Source organism: Dromaius novaehollandiae, chromosome 12 (assembly GCF_036370855.1).
Source record: "Dromaius novaehollandiae isolate bDroNov1 chromosome 12, bDroNov1.hap1, whole genome shotgun sequence".
Lineage (NCBI taxonomy): Eukaryota > Metazoa > Chordata > Aves > Casuariiformes > Dromaiidae > Dromaius > Dromaius novaehollandiae.
The window spans coordinates 15975058-15996096 of record NC_088109.1 but is presented as its reverse complement, the minus strand read 5'-3'; the positions used below and the strand labels follow the sequence as shown (position 1 = coordinate 15996096).

Sequence of the window (21039 nt, the reverse complement as noted above, 5' to 3'; positions counted from 1 at the left end):
TCCATTATTCTGGGATGGCACTGTGAAAGATCTGGCTGCCTTGGTACAGTCATTTGCTCACTCTCCTAATTGAAGTCTGGAGAGCACTGCTAATCAATAGAAGCAGGCTTTTTTTAAGAACTTATTTTTTCTTTCCATGCTTATTTTCTTGAATCTCTCCAGCAGGGTTGGCCCTTATTGTGATTGATGTTTGACTTTTGAATTCCCAACCTTGCTCTTGATGAATAGGACATAGATGGTCATATGGCGAGACTGCATCTGCCCTAATCAACAGGGAAGGCCCAGCCTCATCAGTTATCTCTTCTTCCTTCCCTAATTTTCACAGTTTGAATGTTATTGATCTTTAACATATAAAAACTAGTACTTCTATGCCAACCATACTTTGGGTACGTTGCTATAACCGACTCTGGGCTTTCTTGTTTGCAAGTTCCCGTGCACTCCAAATGGCAGTATCGAGGCTTTTCCTCTGCTTCAGGACTTTTATGAAAGTGGACTCTTGTCATGAACTTGGCTTTATGAATTGAGAATGTTTTATCCTTTGATGCTTCTATGATGCAAGTAATAAAAGAGGCACTATAGCTGGTCCTGTCCTTGTGTTTGCAGATGGACCAAAACAGAAATAGCCACAAAAGCTTTCTTCTTCTTCCCCTACCAAGAACAGCAGAGAAGGGGTAGTTGGGAAGCAAAGTTTGGCTACTGTGATTAGTTGGCTTCACAGTCAAGGGCAAAAATGACTTTCTTTGCTTGTGATAGAACTTCCCTGAAACATGTTCTAGAACAAAAAAAAAAAAGTTTTACAAAATCGTTGATCTTGATTTAAAATTTCTTCCATGGTAACTTGTCCCTAGAGCTGTTAACCTGGCTTCTTTTTGGTACAATAGTTACACATTTTGCCGGACAAATAAGTTGATTCAAAAGCATTTGAATGTGTTAAGGTAGTTTGTTAGACTTCAGAGATACATATGCTAATATTGGTAATTCTGTACATCTTCATTCTTGACTATACTTGTTAATCGGTTCCTTCTCTGGGAACAAGTAACTTCGTGCACTGTTAAGGCAGTGCGATGCTGGAATGGATGCTACACCTCCGGCTGTGAAAATCCAACAGAAAAATACTGTTTTTCATGTGTTACACATGAACTTCCCATTTAAGACTGTTTTTTCCTTTGTCAGGATGGTAGTTCTTCCTTGCTGCTACTGAGAAATAATTTTGTTGCTGTTAGGGAATGATTCATTAGCGTGTGGTTTGCATTCGCAGGAAGCCAGTCTTGTAGAGACCGCTTGTGTGTTTTACAGAAGCGAAATGCAGATGTCTTCCTTGTGCAAGCACGCCAAAGGTGCCTGTCTCGAGCTAAAGCTCCTGCCTGGGGGTCTGCCGGGCAGAGGGAGGGCTAACACAACACCCCATCCAAGGCTGGCAGTGGCCCCGCACCCGTACAAACTGGAGCAGACTGTGTTGTCAGCAGCAGGGCCCTGCAGGCCGTGATCCCTCTGATCCAAGGCCTCGGCGCTGGCAGCGGGGGCAGCCCCGCACGCGTGGCCTTTGTTTTCACCAGAGTCACATCGCCGCTAAAGTCAAGGGAGGTGACTGAGCCAGTGCTTCAGTTCTTTGAGAAACAGGATTATCTGAACTTTGAAAATTACTCTTTTATTACCGGGATTTCTTAGTGGCCAGCAAGGTTGGCAAATCAAAAAGCAGAGGTGGCTAAGAGCCAGTTAAAAACGCGAAGTGCATCATGCAACTTCCCACTGAGCAAAGCTGACCTAATGGCTAGCTGCTCCGTGCAGGGTGGTCCCACTCCCCTGCTTTTCTCCCTGCCCCGTCCTTGCACGAGCGCTTGGCTGCCTGAGCGGGACGGCAGCGTTGTGCCGGTTTAGCTCCCCAGACTGACTGTGCAGCACTGACAAATGCCAGTGCAGTGCTGGCGTGGGATCACATGGCAGGAATAGGTCAGCTGTGTTGTGAAACTGCACCTCGGGGGGGTCAGAGAGGTAATGAATATGCTGCCAGCATGTGTGCAGAGCCAGTCTGTTTTGTAGAAGGAGCAACCATTGCTCGTTTTTTCTTAATGGGTTGTATTGAGTGTCTGTATGTATCGGTACGTTGGATTCCATGATTGAACTGTAGCAGGATTCAAGATGGCTTATGGCTTTTCAGCTGATGATTTGGACTGACAGCTCCTCTAGAAAAAAGAAGCTTTTCCTGCCGCTGAGGTGGAAGGAGTTGTGTTTTCTGTAAGGGTAATAAAGAGAGCCAGATGCTATGGTGATAGTTTCTCTCACAGTGGGGAAATGGAGCCCTTTAATGTCAGCGGGTGTTTGAACGCAGAACGTGCAGACCCCGGGGCTTGTCCAGGTGCTCCCTAACAGAGAGGAGTGGAGAGGCAGGAGTCTTCAAGCTTTCTGGATTCCCTTGGGAGAGGCATTGGTTTGCAGGAGACCTGCTTTGTTTGAACTCCGTGAGCCTGACAAAAGACATTTTGGGGGGGGGGGGGGGGGGCGAGTGACTGGTTGAAAGTCCAGCAGTTCAGCCGATGCCTGTGATCTTGGTGGCTGCGAGCCTTTTTGTGCTAATAGAGCAGTCTGTTTTCTTCTGAAATAAATCAGTGCATAGAAGTAAAGCGGAACTCATGCACCTGTCTCCTCGTAACACAACTTTAAACACCTTGTTGCATTATTCTAGAGAGTGCTCAGACACTTGCTCTGGCTAGCATGGACCATGCTAGAGCTTGCCAGGAGTCCACATAGTGCAAGCAGCCCTGCATAGAAATAGCCCCTGTCAGAGCAGTTCTCCCTCTTCCTATTCCATTCCAGTGTAGAACTTTCCTCTGTGTGCTAAAGGCTTGGGAAAACGTTTTTTCTACCCCCTCTAGCCTTTGCTGTCACAGCATGTCTGTGCTTGCAGCTCGTTACTGCTTCTCTAGCTAAGTAAGTGGTATCTGCCCTTGTGTAACCTACTTGTTGATGCTTAATTAGCAAGGACCCTGATCCCATTCTGGTCTGGGCCTCTCAACTGGCAACCCTGGTCAGGACTGGAAGTTGGGCATCCATTAGTGATTAAGCTAATCCAATGACTCTTTGGTTTCTTCCTCTCTGTGCTGTTGTGACTAGATTGCTAAGAGTATGGGAGTTTGTTTGGGTACATCCATTCTTCATTACAACGTGTGTACTGCAGATACACCTGACTGTGAAAACTATATCATGTCTAATAGTTTGATGGGAACTGGCTATCACTGGGCTATTCTCATTTGTGTGATATGTTAGTCTTTTTAGAAAGTCATGCTCCTAAGCAGAGATCTGCCCTAAAAATATGCCAAACTTGACCTTTCTTTTTTTTTCCACCCAGGTATCTCATGCTGTTGCTAAGCTTGTATTAGTTAGTTTCCACTGGCAAATCTCAGAGATTTTGGAAAGGTAAGTACAAGTAGTCTTCAGCTCTCTATGCTCCATGCTCTCTATGCTCCATGCTTTTCCCCTCTTTTTGCAAGAATGCTCAGGATGTCCTGCAGGTGTCCTTAGACATGTGTCACTGGACCTGAAAGCAGGCTGCACAGTCCGTTCCAGGGAACAGAGGAGAAACATTATTTTGTTGAGACTGCACTGCCCGTAAAGAACTGTAAACAGGGAGACGGTAGTGGTGGCGGATGCCTCTCAATTTGAGGAGTTATCATCATGCTGGGAGCCCTGTAGATGCATTTAGCTTAAGCATTGGGATAACAGATTGAGAGCTGCATCTATAATTATTTATTTTAACAAATATAAAGAGAACATATGTTCGGTTTTGAATCTATTTCTAGTAGGAGTTCTGCTATTGAGAAAAAACTGAGCCATAAATCGTAAAGCAGTACTGAACCCATGCTGATGTACAAGTTAGTAATAAATTTGCATTGAGGCTTTTGCTCCTTCTGGACCTAAGTGGGTTTTTTTTTCCAGTCTGCCTAGCGTTTGGAGAGCAGCAGGAGATGATGTGAGGTAACTGGAAAGTGGTGCTGCAGCTCATTTGTCCTTTGGTTAGTGTTGAACTGCAATGAAATCCTCCAGCTGATTTCAGGAGGAGCCCAAGTGTGTGCAGGAAGTGTGTCAGGAGGCACTGCTGTCTGGCAGCCCCTCCAGAAAATACTGGCTCAGAGCTAAACATTGTCTGAAAATAGAGAGCACATCAGTCAGACTCTCTCTGCCATGCCATTTTTGGCCCTGTTAGCCAGCAGCTTCATCCAGATAACATATGGGAAATGGTCTTCTGTATGGATGTTGTTGCAGCATCTCTGATATCTAGCATGTTGTGTGCTTCTTGGTTACCATGCTTCCTGTGACAGCCCTTCTCTGGGGAACGTGGAGGGTGAGGTTTATCCGCAGCAGCTCCGAGCAATTCTGCCGGGTAACTACCCAGCTTTAAATAAGAGGAAGTTTGGGGAAGGGTTTATTCCTAAAGCTGTGACTTTGCAAGTTGTTCTTCAGTTGATCTGGTCCTCAAACTTCTGTCTTCCTTCTATGGTTGCTTTTGTTGTAGAGTGATGTTCTGAAATAATCCTTAATACAACAAAAAAGTACTAATGGGGAGAGTTTACAGCCTAGTCAAAACAGTGGTTCTGCACTCTATTGTCTGAATTCATTGGTGAGTTTTTACTGGAGATACAAGCATTCCCCTGCAATGAAAATCACAAACAGCAGGGCATATTTAATTCTAGTGCTGCTGCTAGACAGCTTCATATTCCTAAAGGATGATAATCTGTCCCAAGGTAAATATTAATGGGATATTAGACAGGAATCAATGTGAGACCTAACTAGGAAAGCTTGATTTTTGCAAAGGAAAGGCAGACAGACAGGAGCTTTCGCTGGAGTGTGTTATCATGGGTGATGGCTTAGGACTGATCTAGGAGTGAAAGCGTTAATGTGCCTAGGAAATCTTATCTTCAAAAGCTATTTTTCTGGCCACTTAAAAAGGGGAGGAGGGAATATTTGTAGAAAAATGTCCATCAAGGATAATAAGGGAAATGTTAGTTTGTTATTGAGTAAAGTGTTATCCCTGTTTCTGATTTTGAAGAAACTATCAGAAAGGTTTTTTGATGTTAGTTCAGCTCACTGTGTGAGGGGGGCCTCACACGGGACACACGCATGCTTTTCTTGTTGAAGCCTGCATTCGTGCAGAGCCTATTAGTTTTTCAGGTGAGAAGGATCAATTTAACAAAGCAAAAAGCATTCAGAAATTGATTTGATCATTCTTCAATTGCCCTTTCAGGCACAAGTCTAATGCTGCCCAGTTGCTAGTGGAAGCACGAGTTCAGCCCACCTCATCCAAACACGTAAGTATGCTAACTATTTTGGTCTGTCCCTTGGCAATGGCACCTTTGATCCACCTCATTCGAGGATTGCATTACTAATGGCGTAGTCTGTCCCATATTAACCTTTTGCAGACTCAAGGCCTTACACCCCAACTCAACACTGTTTCAGCTTTTTCAATGAGAATGCATTCAAGAGGTATCTAACATTTAAATAACAGCTTTGCTATTGTCTTGCAGTTAATGTTCAAGAATTATTTGTCCTGTAAAAGAATTTAAATACTGTAGAGCCTTAAGAAGATTAAGATAATTTTTTGGCATGAGTGATGCTACAGAATGGAAGGAGCAGAGCATGTGGGCCTGGTTACCTGTTCCGATTTTGCTCTCTGTGCTCCACAGAAGTTCTGGCTGCACAGACTGAACAAGCTTGTTTGTGACTGGAACAGAGATTTTTTTCCTGAGATAACTGAGTTTGCTGCACTACTGTGCTCGAGGATGCGTAAGCCAAATTTTCCAGCAGCGTTCCTGCTGAGCCAGTCAGTAGTGATATTTGAACCAACAGCTTGTGTTTTGCAGCCAGGGCTATGCAGATCTCTGGATACTTTTTTCCTTTAAATAGAAACTTCCTATTGCATGTTTACAGAATTTATTCACAGCAGGTGTCTCAGTCCAATCCACAGTTACCCCAGGAACAGATTGTCTTGTGTCAGATTTTGAATGATAAAATATTACACCTGAGAAGGATTCTTTCGGGTAGGAAGCAGTGTATGGGGGGGTGGGGCTTTAAAAAAAAAAAACTAAAAGCCTTCTGTGGCATCTGAGCTGATTTATAACTAGCAGAGAGTGAAAACAGTTAAACAGCTGGCAGGAGTAAGCTTCATGGACTCAAAATAAATTGTGATCTGCCTAGGTTCCAGAAAAATTCTTTGTTTGACATATCTGCAAATGAGTCCTGTGAGCACTTTTTTAATGCATTTTGAGTTTTGTCTGGTTCTTCTATCTGCTGTCACTTAAGAGTCATTGAGCTCCTAATGCAGAACGATGATTTTTTGGGGGGCACTTTGGAGCAGATTTTCATACTGTACAACAACTAACCCTATAGGCAGAGGCTGTAGCGATGAGCCCAGGGGGACAGAGTACAAAATGCTTGCTGCTCACGTTGAGCAGTTGATCTAGACAATCACCTAGTCATTCCTGACTTGATGAATCTTGTCCTGGTCCATAAGTGGTGCTGCTTAGAACAAAGTTGCTTTATTTCCTTTCTTCATGCAGTCATGATATAAAACGTGCTCTACTGGTCACGTGGCTGGGCTGTCATGCTGCTGCTCCTTTGTGAGCGTCTCTGGCATGTAGTGGTATGCATGGAGGCTGCGGGCTATCTTATACAGGCTTCTCAAAGGGTAGCAGAAGTTTAGGTAGATGAAAAGTGATTATATGGTTTCCCTGTGAAAGGGGAAAGAAGAACATAAACTCCTACTCGTAGCTTTGTAGAGCCTTGGTTTTGATGATGCTGTGCTAGACCTAGTTCTTCAGGTCCCAGAGGTGAGTCAAGATGCATTAAGGGCTAGCTCTGTTATCGAATGATGAGTTGTGTGCTAGCAAAGGGGAGATCCAGACCAATGCAGTGAAGTATTTCCTCATTTTTCAAACTGGGAGATAGTATGTATCACGAAAGCAAAGCTGAGTTCTGGGTGGTGCCAGATTGAGGCAGGAGCTGTTCAGTGGCTGTTGAATCTGTTGTGCTCTGTGAGATTAAAGAGGCTCCTGAGAAGGCTTGACTGTTGGGGCAGTGTAGTACCCCAACGTACCACTTGCTTATGAAGCTGTTCTGGCCTGGAGCTCACCGGAGACGTTGTCACAAAGAAGATGATGAAGGTGACTGTGAATGAGGTGAGAATGCTCTGAGAGAACTGGGATGTTTTCACGGTAAAGCTGATTTGTGTCTCTCCTAGGCAATGGTACATTCCTCTCATCACTGCGCAGTGTGCATGCAGTTTGTCCGGAAGGAGAACTTGCTCTCTCTGGCTTGTCAGCACCAGTTCTGCCGCAGCTGTTGGGAGCAGCACTGTACAGTGCTCGTCAAGGATGGTGTTGGAGTTGGTGAGTTCAAGGCTAGTGTGGTAGTGGGTCTGTATTCAGTGTGTTGACCATTCTGAAGATGAGTGGCTGAATTGCTGTAAGAACATCACAATGATGAGAAAATGGAGCATGGAATGAGTCTTTCTGACAAGCTACTTGTGTCCTTAACAATTTTAACTAGTGGTCTGACGTGAGTATTGCCATACTGTCTGGAGAGTGTTACTCTTGCCTAACAAAACCTGCAAATCCATAGATCCATTTGATGCTCTTTCTCTTCTTTATGATCTCAAGGGCATGACTAACAAATTAGAAGTTGCAAATCTGCTGTGTTTTGAATTTGCATCTCTCATGATGTATTGTTTCGATATCTTCGGAGTGTTTGTGGATGCAAACATCTATTCCCTTTTTGTTGGGTAGAAGCCGGTAGCTGCCAGAGTTGCTTTGGGCTTCTTGTAGCCTGTCCTTCACGCTGTCTTGGCAGTAGCATTCAGCTCTCTACTTTAAGTGTCTGACCTTGGGAATATTGGGTGAAGCACTTACTGGTCTTGGATGCACTTGTGCCCTGTCATCTTTCAGTGAATACAGTTGGGCTTCAGCTTTCCAGCAGCCCTGATAGATTTGTTTCACAGTTGTGTCCCTCTTGACACAACAACAGATGGCACCTAGGAAACTGTATTTGGTGCTATCTGTGTGTTCACTCCTTAGTACATGTTGCACTGTGCTAAAACATTGCTTTCTCTTCGCAGGGGTCTCCTGCATGGCTCAGGACTGCCTGCTTCGGACACCAGAAGACTTTGTGTTTCCATTGCTGCCTAGTGAGGAGCTGAAAGACAAATACAGACGCTACCTCTTCAGGGACTATGTGGAGGTGTTGTCTCTTAAAGTACCCTGAGTCAATTATAATCACCAATGACTTGCAGAAATTTTGTTTGAAGTGTCTTGCATCTTTGATTAGAAATGCAGTAACTGCAGCAAATTTGTCTCTGATAAACATGACGTGGCTGCTGCTATAGGAAAGAGCTCACTGACAAAATACTCTAGCAGGTTGCCAAAGTAGATTCTGCTGTAAGGTCACCTAGTAACTCCTCAGCTGCTGCTTGGCTCCTTTCCTGAAGCAGAGTTTTCTGAGTGTTGCAGCTGAGAACTTAAAACTTCGATCTGAGTTTTAAGGTCTTCCTTGTTCTTGTGTAGATATTTTAGATTTTGAAAAATAAGTCCTTCATCTCAGTGCAGCACAGCTGTATTGATTTGCTTTATAACATTTTACATGAGTTTTATTGAAACTAAAGAAATTATTAAAGTTGAATGTGTAGGAAGTATTCTGGTGAGTGGAAACAGTGAAGAACATTCAAGAAGCAGGGGCAGCATGGAAGAGTGGTGTTGCCTGTCTCCAATAAGAGATTCTTTGGGAGGGAAGAGTCCCCACAAAAGAGCAGATGAGTACATTCTGGGGCATAAAGCGAGGATGGGGGAAGAGCTCAAATGTACTAAAACTGTTTGTTCAGTGTCTTGGCGGGGCTGTTTGATTTTGTTGCTGTGGGTTTTAATTTTCTACATTTGAGTTCCCTCTTCTAGAGAAGCTGTAAGTACCCAGTACTCCCTTTCCTAATGTGAAAGAGGTCTGTCTGCTCTGCTAGCCAACATTTAGTGACAGTTTTCACTGTCTGTTTCCATAAGAAATACTCACTTGTTTATTTTTGAGGATAGGAGTGGTTAAACTTAAATTGGTAATGTTCTTCTGCACACACTGCTAACCTTACCACCTTGGTATGTTCACAGAGCCATTATCAGCTGCAGCTGTGTCCTGGTGCAGACTGCCCTATGGTCATACAGGTACAGGAGCCGAAAGCCCGGCGAGTGCAGTGCAATCGTTGCAATGAGGTCTTCTGGTAAGAAACAGAAAAGGTTAAAGATCATGGGGAAAGTATATGCTGTCCTCAGAGCTGCTCCATTTGCTTGCCAACAGATTCAGGGTGTAGAACCATATCAAATGCATTGCTGGAGTTGTTTGTAACTTGAGTTAGCTTGAGTAATTGGACACCCAGGATCTGACTTCTTCAGGTGGTCAGCCTTCCTCTACCTCCCTAAACTCCTTGGGAGGTAGGTGTTCTGACAACCAGGGAACTCATGACTTGAGTAAGCCTTCTCTTGCCTTCTCTTAATTTGGCTAGGGGTACAAATACTGGTAAAGAGGTTCTGGTAGTAGATGTGAAGGCCTCGCAGCTATCAGCTGGTAGTTTTGGGTTTTTAGGTTTATTACAAGTATTTATTCCTGGAGTATCTGGTGTGTTTTGAGGCTGGTGCAAGAATAAATGTCTTTTGGATAGGAAGCCTAATGAACTTTGTCTGACTTCAAGTGTATACAGGACTAAAGAGAAAAGAAACAGCTTGTAGTAAAAACAGGACTCCTGGAATGTCTTCTGCTCTTGGGTCTCCAGAATCACTGCTGTTGAGAATGTTTGTGGGGTACAATACAATTGGGTTTAGAGACCCCCAGCTTCCTGGTGTCTCCATGCAAATAGCTCTCACTCACCTGAGGCTGTTAGGATCATGCTAATACAGGAGCTTGATATCCATCATCAAATTTAGCCTACTTGTAAAGCACTGGTATGTGCCAAGACCTCTGTAGTCACCTTAGAGCAGACATAGGTAGACTCTGTAGGAAGGGATATGTCAGCCCTCAGGCTTATGTTTTTTGTCAGAGAAGTCCTCAATTCACTCTCATCCTGACACGGGTTTCTGTGTGAGAGGATGAGGTTTATTGGAGCGTTGGCCATGCAATACTCAGCCTTGGTCTTTGCACTCTAGTAATACACAAGTACGTTTGTGTCCCTTACCTCTCTTGGCCTCCGAGATTTTGGTCATCAGAAAAGCTTCAATTCTTGAGTGACATCCTTCAAAATTGACGTATCTTTTTTTTTTTCTTCCCCTGTTAAGCTTCAAGTGTCGGCAGATGTACCATGCACCCACAGACTGTGCTACCATTCGGAAATGGCTCACCAAGTGTGCAGACGACTCCGAAACAGCCAACTACATCAGTGCTCACACTAAAGATGTAAGGAGAAGACCTGCGTGCTCTTTCTTTCCCTGGGAAGCAAGATACAGTTTTATATGTACTTAGCACTGTATCCTGCTTTTCCAGACAGCAAATTCCCCCAGCTCTCTAGGGACTCTGATATTACACAGCTGAACGCCTTAGGAACACTTTGTGCAGGAAGTCCAGCTGCCCTCCTGGCCAGAGTGCCACAGGGATCCCTGGAGACTTGGCGGTCCTTATTGCAGACATGGTGCGGTGTGAAAATCGTTGGCACTCAGGTGTGCTGCCCTCCCACGGGCAAAAGGCAGAATTGTGGCTGCCTCTAAACAATGCAGAGACATATTTAAAGGGAGAAGAGAGGGTACAGTAAGTGCAGAGCTAGCATCAAATAATGCACTAGTGTTCTTTACATTTGGACAATTGTATAGAATACTGTGAACTGGAAGGTGCAGGAGATAAGTCTTGATTTGGCAAGGACAGCAAAAGGGAAAGACAGCATCTGTAAATAAGGCATTAAGGTACTTGTAGTAAATTTAGACCCATGAAAAAGAAATAGTATTACATGTTGTGCAGTCAGGTCTACCTGCAGAATTTGTAGTCTATAATTAAAGATTATAGATATTCTGCCTTTATTCTCTAGATTAGCTGTCTGCAGATTGGAATGTTTAATGTCATTTTAGGATTTTGTGGCCTGACTTCAAAACAGTTCTTAGTCAGCTGGCATTTGTTTTACCATAGCTAATGACAACTGTGACAGTGCTAATTAGCCACAAGCTTCAGTTTTGTTAGAAAAGTGGGTACTTAGACTAGAGATATGAAATTCCACTCTTTCTCTGGAGAAGGTGTCAAGGTGTTGTGATAGGGCTGTTGCTACTATGCTCCTTTGTAGAAGTAAAATTCTGTTGCATGGAGCATTGTCCTGGCGTGCATTTTACCTGCCGTTAAAATGTTTAAAAAGCCGTAAGACTCACTTCCTTCTTGGTACCTATGCAACTCCAAAAATGTAATGGAACCTGACACTCCAGGGCATCAATGGACTGCTGATGGAGCAAGGAAGTGTGTGGCTCTCACTGTGGTCAGTCAGAGTCTCTTCTGCTAGCTAACTGTCCTCTGTTAGTGGCTGCTGAAGGCAGGATACAGATCTGATTTATCTTTTAGTGTAAATAGCTGTGGAAGCTCTTGTCATATGTGGATTGATTATATCTGTATGGCTGAGAAACTGCTAAATGGTAACTTGGTGAGACATTCAATTTTACAAGCAGTAACACCAACAAGGAGAAGATGTTTTCTTGAGCCAGCAATCCAGTGCTGCAGTGCACCATTCCTGGCTTTCTGCCTCCTTTTTAAATGGAGCTGTCAGGAATCGGTGAAGAAGGGGGTGTACGCGTGCTCGTATTCTCACATACACTTACATATATATTAAAAAAAAAAGGGGGGGGGGGCAAATAATCACGCAAGTGTTGTCATTCTGCAAAGGGTTGCTCAAGACAGAGTTTGGTCTAACAAATACCTCTGTTTTCCCAGTGTCCCAAGTGCAATATCTGTATTGAAAAGAATGGAGGCTGCAATCACATGGTGAGCAGTTCCCTGAATACTTCAGATCCTCCTTGTTCTTAGCAGAAATTTTTCTTCCCACTTTCCACTAACCCGTGCCTCCCATCTCTTCTCTTTCAGCAATGCTCCAAATGCAAGCATGGTAAGTAGAAGGATTTGGAAGCAGTTTTTTCAACAGTGTTTTAGTGATGATCTCCTCTCCTCTTTTTTGTGATATGAAGACAAATTGTGAAAATTGACTGAAATACCTTTTTCTCTAGTAAAAGGTGAACAAGATACTAATTACAGACTTGTGTGCAATAGCTTTATTTTTTTTCACTGTCTGTGATCTCAGCCAGGTTCTGATTCAGTGCTGTTTTGACTCCCTCTCCCTGACAGGTCCATTGTATAAGGAAGTCTCCATCTCTATCATAATGTTAACAACAGAAACCATCTCAGAGGGGAATTAAATGCTTTCCATGTAAATGGACTTGTCAGTTGAAAATACTGGCAGAACTGAACCATTTCTTTCTGCTCACTGATGGAAAGAGTGAGTCCTAACTCAGATGAAACTGCAGAAGGAGTTGTGAATTGTTTTGGATAATGTCGTGTGTTAGACTCCTCAGTCCACCCCTGTGCAAGTAATAGCCTGACTGTCCTTGGCCCATGGTGTAGTCCTACAAAATGATGTCCTGTTCTTGCACTGCTCTTTTCATGGCAGAATTCATTTCTATTTTCTTGGAGTGAGAAAGCTTATATTCAAGCCCTCTGTGTTAGATGTGCCACTAGCACATATTCTAGTATCAGAACCTTAATTGGAAGATGTTTAAAGTTTTCTGTCCTCTCTCATTTCCTTTGCTTTGGGGTTCTCAGCAGCACTGGACGTGATTTGATGGAGCTCTGTGACAAGGGGGAGCAAGCAAGTGCCAAGATACCATGGTGACTGGCACTCGAAAGGCTGGTGAACTCTGGAAGTACCAATTTCAGTCTCTCATTATGAGTGACGTGAAAGCGATTCCTGTCGTAACGACTTCATCTCCATCTTTTTTCCTTCCCAGCGGAACACTCCCAGCCTTCCCCTGAAATCAGAAAACTGCCATGCAGGTTTCACTGTTGCTCTCTTTTGTCCACTTTCTTCCCAGTTCAGTGGCTCCTAACTTGAAGTGTCATAAACTGCTGATGTCTAAAATTACCAGGGTAGTTATTTTCTCCTTGAGAGAAATGAGGGCAGACTTTCTTTGCATGAGTTTGTTCACTTTTGGATTGGATTGTTCATATTTTATTCAGCCAGAGATTCATGTATGGCAGTATGCCAGTAGTGTGGAGGATGCAACTCGCAAATAAGACTGCAGCCTGCCTCTTCCATAATCTAGTGTGACAGCCTGTGCAGTGCGCAAGTACAGTTCTACATATTGGTCCAAGCCTCTTGGGGTGTACTGAATGCAGCACTTCGGGGTTTATTTCCGTACTTGCACGGGAGGCTGTACAGCGAAAACCTTCAAGATGGGCTGGTATTTTTGGCTCACCTGTTGCGTTCCGTTATGCAAAATGTGACAAAATACATGTTTCTCAGCTTAGCAGAAATATCTGAAAACAGATGGGCTGTGTCTCCTGAAGCTTTTCTTTCTTAGAGCTGTTTTTTCTGTGTATCACCATGGGTTTTTTGCTGTTTTCTGCAGACTTCTGCTGGATGTGTCTGGGAGACTGGAAGACTCACGGCAGCGAGTACTACGAATGCAGTCGGTACAAAGAGAATCCTGATATTGTAAACCAGAGTCAGCAAGCACAGGCCAGGGAGGCCCTTAAGAAGTACTTGTTCTATTTTGAGAGGGTAGGAGACATCTCTTTGGCCAGAGCTGCTGTAGCCTTTTAATGCTCCCTGCCTGGTGCAAAGGTCATTGCCAGCAATCTCCGTGCAAGAAACTGCCCAAAGAGAATCTGTGCAGAATTTTCAGGCCTTATTCTTTCTTACTCAAAATCCTCCCCTGTGAGTCCCATCCAAACGAGTAATGTCCTCCACAAGGCAAATCATATTCACTCCCATGTTTCCTTAAGCTAGAGAAAATCAGTGTTACCTGTGTGCCACTATCCTGTCTTCCTGCAAGATGAGTGCTGCTGTAGTAAATAGATGTAGATAGACATTATTCCAGTCATTCCCTTTCAGGATCAGGGAACTTCAGAGTTCCTTGGATTATGTCTTTGTAGAGACCAAGAAGAAATAAACTCTGCCATGTTCAAAGCTCCACTGGCAGTAGCAAAGTTTTCATAAAATTTCATGCTTTTATTTTATTTTTAAGTTCTTAGAATCTGTTGCAAAACAGTGAGGCAGTCAAAGCCACTCTGTCTGCTCAGCAGACTTGATGCACCTGGCCAGACAGTGCAATTCTAAAGCAGCTTCGCTAGAAGAGAATGTGGTAGATGTTCAGTGCTGCTGCTTTTCAGTGCACTTGTTTCCCCATTAAAGTGAGTTTATTCTTCGTACCATGAGCCAAGTCTTGTGACAAAATAAATGTGTTCATTCTCGGCTCTCTAAACCAACAGGCTTTGGGAAATGGCCATGTTTACAATCTGTGCCTGGATGTTGGAGTTCACTGAGCCAGTGTTAAATGTAAATTTAAACTCTTGACTTTTCTGTAGAAATCCTTTAAGTAGGGGAATCACCATCACTTTCCATCTTATTAGTCAAAAGGTCATTGCGTGAGCAGAGGACATTCCCACTCTGAGGAGTTGGGTTTGCTCCCCGCTTTTTCCTGCTCCATCTGTTGTTTACAGCCTCCACTACCTGCTGCTGGAGGTGCTGCCTTCCTGTTCTTTCCCAGAGCATGTCTTGCCTTGCTGGACTCCTGCCCCACTATAATTTCTGCTTGCTAGAGCTTGTGCTTTTACAGCAGCAGTATTCTGGTCTCATGCCATTTTTTCTTTCCTCACCCTCACCCCCTTTGCAGTGGGAGAATCACAATAAAAGCTTGCAGTTGGAGGCACAGACATACCAACGAATCCAGGAGAAAATCCAAGAAAGAGTTATGAACAACTTGGGAACATGGATAGACTGGCAATACCTACAAAATGCTGCAAAGCTACTTGCAAAGGTGGGTAGTTGTGGTTTGTTTGGCACAGAGAAGAGAATCTGCACACCAGAATGCTAAATTCACAATGTCAAGTGAGAAGAGAGCAATTTGAGAGTTATGGGTATGTGGGACAGTACCTCCAGTCTAGGACGTGAGCCAGCCAAAAATCAGCTGGAATTGACATCTGTGAAGTTATACTTTAACTGTATTCGTCCTTCCAAGGAATGGGTAGGAAATTGCACCATGAGATGTCCGGTCACCCTTGTCAGAATGGGAGCTCCTCTGTCAATATTGGTCACGTAAATGCAACTGTGCTGACTTACAAGTCTGAGACTCTTTTCCTTCTTTTCTTTCCCCCCAATTACACAATAGTGTCGTTATACCCTGCAGTACACATATCCGTATGCCTACTACATGGAGTCTGGTCCCAGAAAGAAACTGGTAAGACATTTTGCTCTCTCTTGGCTGGTAGTATCTTGGGGTATAGATGGCAGCATGCTGGGCCAAAGGAATAGGCAGGCTTCTCTCTTTAATTCCAGAGCTTGGTACTATCTGAAATATTATTTAATTGGATAGTTGCCACACTTTTCAAATGTATCTTAAGGGGAAAAAATGACACCTCACCTGAGTTCTCCCCCTTCTGAGTAAAGATATTTTAATGTTGGCTTGGTTATTATGTCTCACTTCAAAGACCTACTTTACGGATTCCATAAATGTATTAGGGTGTTATTACATAATGCAAAAATTAGGTTTTTCAGGATGTTGGGATTTTTCTCTAAAGATTTTTCATAGTTCTGGATTGCCATGAACAAGTACATGGTCTTGGTCACTGCTTTCTATCAAGATGAGAGTTAACGGTAACTGCCTGTCTGGGAGACTGTCTGAAAGGAATAATAGAAAGTCAGCTGGAGTGCAAAGAATTAGTGAAAGCACTCTGCCTTGAGAAGTCTCAGCCTTAGAACCACACACTGTTGTTTAATTGGGGAGTTACCAGATTCTGAGAGTGCTGAGCTGCTTGGTTTCCTTCTGGGGTAAGGACAGGACAAATATGCGTGTTTTTGCACCTTTCTTCCTCACTTGGGGTTTACCAGCAGCTCAGTCATCTGATACGTTATGTAATTTTCCCAGGGCAGCACTGTGCTTACCCTAACAAGCAATTTATCCAGAATGATATGAGGCTGGAAGTGTGGTTTTTTTTTTTTTTCCCCTGGTTAAACTATCACATTGCTCTGGGCCATATTTCATGTGAAGAGCTGCTGGAGGATAATTCTTCCAGCCTTGAATTAGAGTGTAGCTTTGCCAGTTGTGGACTTTTTGATTCCCACTCTGAGCTCCTTACTGGCTTGGAGTATCCCATAGGCTGGATATGTCCAAAAAGAGTCCTGAATTCACTGGACGTACCAGTCTGAGAAGAGACTGTTTCTTTGACTTAGTTGTCCAGTAAGATATGTTACCAGAACTCTCAGTAGCACTGTGTGTATTCGCTCAGGCTGTGGGCAGATGTTCTCTTTGGATCTCACTGCCTGTGGAGCAGGTCACTGCCCCCAGGTGTAGTTAGCTGGCCCTCAGCTCTGCCTGCAGAGCTACTCCTGAGAGTGTTTCCTGACCCGTTTCTGGCAAAATGAGCTGAGTTAGTAGCTATTTGTCACTTGGGCTGTTTTTAGGCTGACATGCTTAATTTTTGAGTGATGCAGGTCAGGGAGTGCTCCAGGAGTTCCTCATGTGAAGGGGTGATAATGTGTAGCTGAGGATGAATAGCTGAAAGTAGATGGGGAGAAGGCACAAACCTCTGCTAGCACAGCTGCCAGCAGAATGCATTTGTCTGTACTTCAAGCATAGCTTGTCGTATGAAGCTGCTCCACTAAACTTGTTTCTTGTTGCTGTGTAACTGTGCTGTTTGCAGTTTGAATACCAGCAGGCCCAGTTGGAAGCTGAAATTGAAAATCTCTCATGGAAGGTGGAACGAGCAGACAGCTATGACAGAGGGGTGAGTCTTCTGCTGGCCCGAGCCTGCTGGTCAGATTTTGTTGCGGTCAGACTTAACACCTCTGCAGGAGAGCTAAGGCGGTTAAGGGAGGGTGCTGAGAAACTGAGTCTGGCCTTTCTGCCTGTAGGCAACAGATATTGCAGAGGTGGAGAGCTCACTGCCTCCTGGGAGGGGAGGAGGGCTGCAGTGAGTCCTGGAGAACCGAAATGGGACCAGTAAAGCTCTAGAGGAAGATGCGTTCAGCCCTCTGATTAAGAGCAGATTCCTTAGCTTTTTAAGACAGAGCAGGAGCTGGGTAACTGCAGAGGGAGCCCATGTCAAGAGGAAGAAATAAATGCTTGTGATCCAGAGTGCATATGTAGTGTGAAGATTGGTGCTTCTCAGACTAGAGCTGAGTATCTCCCTGAAGAAAATGAGCCCTTCTCTGGGGAGTTCACACTAACAGTTTCTACCTTGTTTTTCCAGGACTTAGAGAATCAGATGCACATAGCAGAGCAGAGACGGAGGACCCTGCTGAAAGACTTCCATGACACATAAGACAGGAGGAAGTGACAGAGTGCAGGGGTGAGAGCAGCGAGTGAAGTGATGGCAGCTTCACCATGATAAGCAGGCACTGCCTCTGGGAGAACATGGCCAAGGACAAAGCCACCCCTCCCCTTGCAAGTCAGACACATGCAAACACCACATCTTAGTCCAGTTTGTTCTCTTATCTTTCTGTTTCTGTTTCTGCCAGGCTAGAGGCCAGAGTTCAGATTGGCATATTTCCTGGGACATTTCCCTCCTGCCCTTGATGGTTTCAGAAGGGGAGGGAGTTTTTCTCTGAATGGCTGTTAATAGTATTAGATCATTACAATTTATGTAATTTTCAACGGTTGTACAATTATACAAACAAACCTTAGAATAACACACAACCCTTTTTAAAAATAAATTGGCAGTGGAGTGTTTTTCCTTAATCTGCTTGTAAATTTAATGGGCTTTTCCCCTTCTGCCTCTTCCCTCCTCTGACCCAAAAATCCTCCCAGGCACTGAAGGAGGTTACAAAATAACTCCGCTAGATTTCCTGATCCTCCTCTAACCAGGGCTTTGTAGCATTGGCATTGCATGGGGAGAGTGGCTGGTGTAAGAGTGGCTGCTGCTGTGTCTGACCTGACAGTACCAGCAGTGGCTGTGATTTAGCGCAATTACATGTGGCATCTCTTCTCTTGTAAATCAGCTGTGCAAAATCCTGCTACATAAACAAAAGTGATCAGAGGAATTGTAGGAGAGAGACCAGGTTAACACTGGGGGATATGCCTTGAGGCAGGTCAGATCCTTGCATTCGATGAATCTTAGGTCTTCCATGTAGATTTTTGCTTTACTTGTTTTTGTGGGGAGGGCATTGTATTGCCAAAGTGAGTGACAAGGGCATAGTAGCATACCATTGTTAATCAAGGCTTGGGACTTTCGCAGAATGAAACAATCCATGTTATAACAGTGCCATACAACCTGGTAAAGATTATTTGTGCCTGCTGGGTAGCATGGTTGAGAAAATTCGATCGCATTCATCAAGGTGAAACTAAATGCCACTACATCCTGAGGAGGAAAGATTACGTACAACACGCTCCGTGGCACATGTTGACAGTGTGGACAGGCACTTGAAAACAGGTGCGCTGCTTGTGCAGAGCCAGGCAGAAAATTAACTGGCAAAATTAATTTATTTGTATATTGGTATTGATGCTGGTAGAGACTTATCAGAAAATTGATTGTTAGGAGCATGTGGAGGTTTTTTATTAACATTCTTTTTCTAATGTAAAATATACACTAAAATAAAAATGTGAAAACCCAATTCATCTTAGCAGGGACTTAACGTGAAAATGGTTACTTAAATGCTGATGCCTGCCTGTTTGCTATAGGAAGCAGGTCACGTGTTAAGATTTCACAGGCATGTATGTCACCTGCGCCAGGAATATGTTGTATGCAGGCCAGTAGGGCGGAGCTGGAGTCTCTGATGTGAGGAAATCTTCACTTCTATGGGGAAGTCACAGGACTCCCTTCCATGCCACATTTGGAGGCATTGCCTTTGATGCATCCCTGTGCTCTCATGTTGTTCTTACACAATGTCATTTGACAAAGATTAAACTGGAGGGGGAAAAGTCCTAAATTCCTGCTTGTCAGAATAAGCTAACTCTGCTGATGGAGCCATTTCTCATCCACCTGAGATGTGAGAGACAGGTATTTGCTGCATGTATAACTGGGCAGGTGGATTTTAACAAGAGAGGTTTATCAGTTTAAAGGAGGAATAGCTGTCATATGAACTAATGCTGTGGCCGTTTCCCTCTTTAGGCTGGAGCCAAGGGGGTAGATTTCCCTGTTCCAGCCATCTCCTGACCTCATTCCCTCCTCTGCTCCCAGCAGCAGCCTCTTTGTGCCCTCTGCAAAATAAATCCTGCAGGTCTGTCTCTTCCTTCCCAAATGATTCCCAAAGTCTGGGGATGCTGCATGCTGGAGAAGGCATGAGCACAGGAGAAAGTTTGCTGTGTACCCAGCAGTTGACAGTGTCTAGAACTAATGTTTAAACTGTTCTTTAAAGATGTAATGTGCAAGGTACTAATCTAGGATAAAAGCTGGTGTTCTTGTTGTCTAAATGTAACTAGCTAACACACAATCTCTCTGCAGAACTGGTATATGGAGTTTCCTAACCCCAAAGAGCTCCCTCACTCTTGTAACATAGTTGTCTGGCTTTGAGCTACATGAGAAGGGTTTTTGTCTCTCTCTCGCTCTCCTTCCCTCCCTCTCCCATGCCCCCACAAAAATGCTTTGCTAAGAATCCTTGTTTGTAGAAAAACTAGGCCGAATAGCTACAGCCAAACTTACTAAACAGACTGCTGAGGTGCTTGGCTGAGGAGCAGTAATACATGTTGCATCAAGTGCCCCCTAATTCTTTGAAATTTCATGAAACTAGAGCTTTGTCAGCAGTTTTATTTAACACCCCTCTTCCCTCCCCCCCCCCCCCCCAAAAAAAAAAATATACAGCCTTTAAGAAGGCTGTGAATGCCCTGGTTTGCATATGTAGATCCTACTTCTGTACTTGCTGGGAAAGCAACAGGACTTTGCTTTTGCAGCCCAGGCAGGGTGACTTCTCTGTCGGTGTCATACAGAAAGTCACAGACTCGGAGATGAAACCTGCAGCACGCAGAGAATATTGGCTGTTTGTGTGAAGTGACTGATGCTGCTCAAGAGGCAGATGACAGGCAGGAAGGAAAACAGGTTCCTGACGTGAGAGCAGAAGGCCAGTTTTTCCCAATAGCTGGGTACACAGCCCTATTCAAGTCAGTGAGGTTACATGAACGTAGGTGATTAGAAACTGGTCCGTGAGCCATTATTTCTGAGGTACAGGTTTCCCTTTGATGCATTACTGCTGCAGCTGGGGAACAGGGGTTGTTTTTCTTTTTGCATTAGTTTCCACTCCTGCACCAGCCTGACGCCTCCTCATCCCTGCATCCGATACTCTCTCATTTCAGCTTCGCTTGCGTTAGCGCATTGGCTGCCTCATCTCTAATAGTCCTCAGGCTTCCCAGACTGTAACAAAAAGTTTTCTACTGACGACATAAACTGCATGACTGCTGCTCCACGCGCTGAGGAATGTGCCGTGCCGATGTGGAGCAGCAGGAGGTTTCTGTACTATAATCTTGCACTCTTAAATTTTAGACTTTTTAAGCGGGTGAAAAATAGAACTTTATTTTTAAACGAGACACTTGTTCCGGGGCTTCCTTTCCGTGCCCGGGTCTGGTGAGGTGGTTCAGGTCTGGGGGCAGCAGGTGCTGTGGAGGGGAGGATGCCCTGTGTCCCGGAGGGGCGGCACTGGGGGGTCCCACGAAGCAGCTGCCCCCCCCCCCGGCTTTTCTTCGCAGGCCCTGGAGAGGGGCAGGGGAAACAGACGGTTGCAGTTGGTGTATTGGAAATAAATTGTGACTTTCTAATTTTAGAGGCGTGCCGGCTCTTCTGTGGGGGGGCGGGAAGGGAAGGGGGGGGACAGCGCTGGCCGCCCACGTGCTCCTTTCCCGCCACCCCCCCGCG

The 21039-nt window shown here is 44.5% G+C and overlaps 1 protein-coding gene and 1 long non-coding RNA gene across 6 annotated transcripts in view; both read left to right on the top strand.

Annotated features, from left to right (window-relative positions):
- The window catches only part of ARIH2 (ariadne RBR E3 ubiquitin protein ligase 2), a 36429-nt gene extending 15482 nt beyond the window's left edge, over positions 1-20947 (top strand). For all 5 annotated transcript variants that reach the window (XM_026102673.2, XM_026102675.2, XM_026102671.2 and 2 more), the window contains 13 exons: positions 3347-3414; positions 5240-5303; positions 7232-7379; positions 8105-8226; positions 9138-9247; positions 10296-10413; positions 11920-11970; positions 12070-12091; positions 13608-13759; positions 14874-15017; positions 15369-15437; positions 16900-16983; positions 17449-20947. In XM_026102673.2, the coding sequence (XP_025958458.1) occupies positions 3347-3414; positions 5240-5303; positions 7232-7379; positions 8105-8226; positions 9138-9247; positions 10296-10413; positions 11920-11970; positions 12070-12091; positions 13608-13759; positions 14874-15017; positions 15369-15437; positions 16900-16983; positions 17449-17520 (1224 nt within the window). In that variant the 3' untranslated portion in view covers positions 17521-20947. The remainder of the gene's footprint in view (positions 1-3346; positions 3415-5239; positions 5304-7231; positions 7380-8104; positions 8227-9137; positions 9248-10295; positions 10414-11919; positions 11971-12069; positions 12092-13607; positions 13760-14873; positions 15018-15368; positions 15438-16899; positions 16984-17448) is intronic.
- On the top strand, positions 12098-13171 carry LOC135329705 (uncharacterized). The gene is made up of 2 exons (XR_010391282.1): positions 12098-12215; positions 12328-13171. It is a non-coding gene; the product is annotated as an uncharacterized LOC135329705 (long non-coding RNA).
- Positions 20948-21039: the final 92 nt, after the last annotated feature.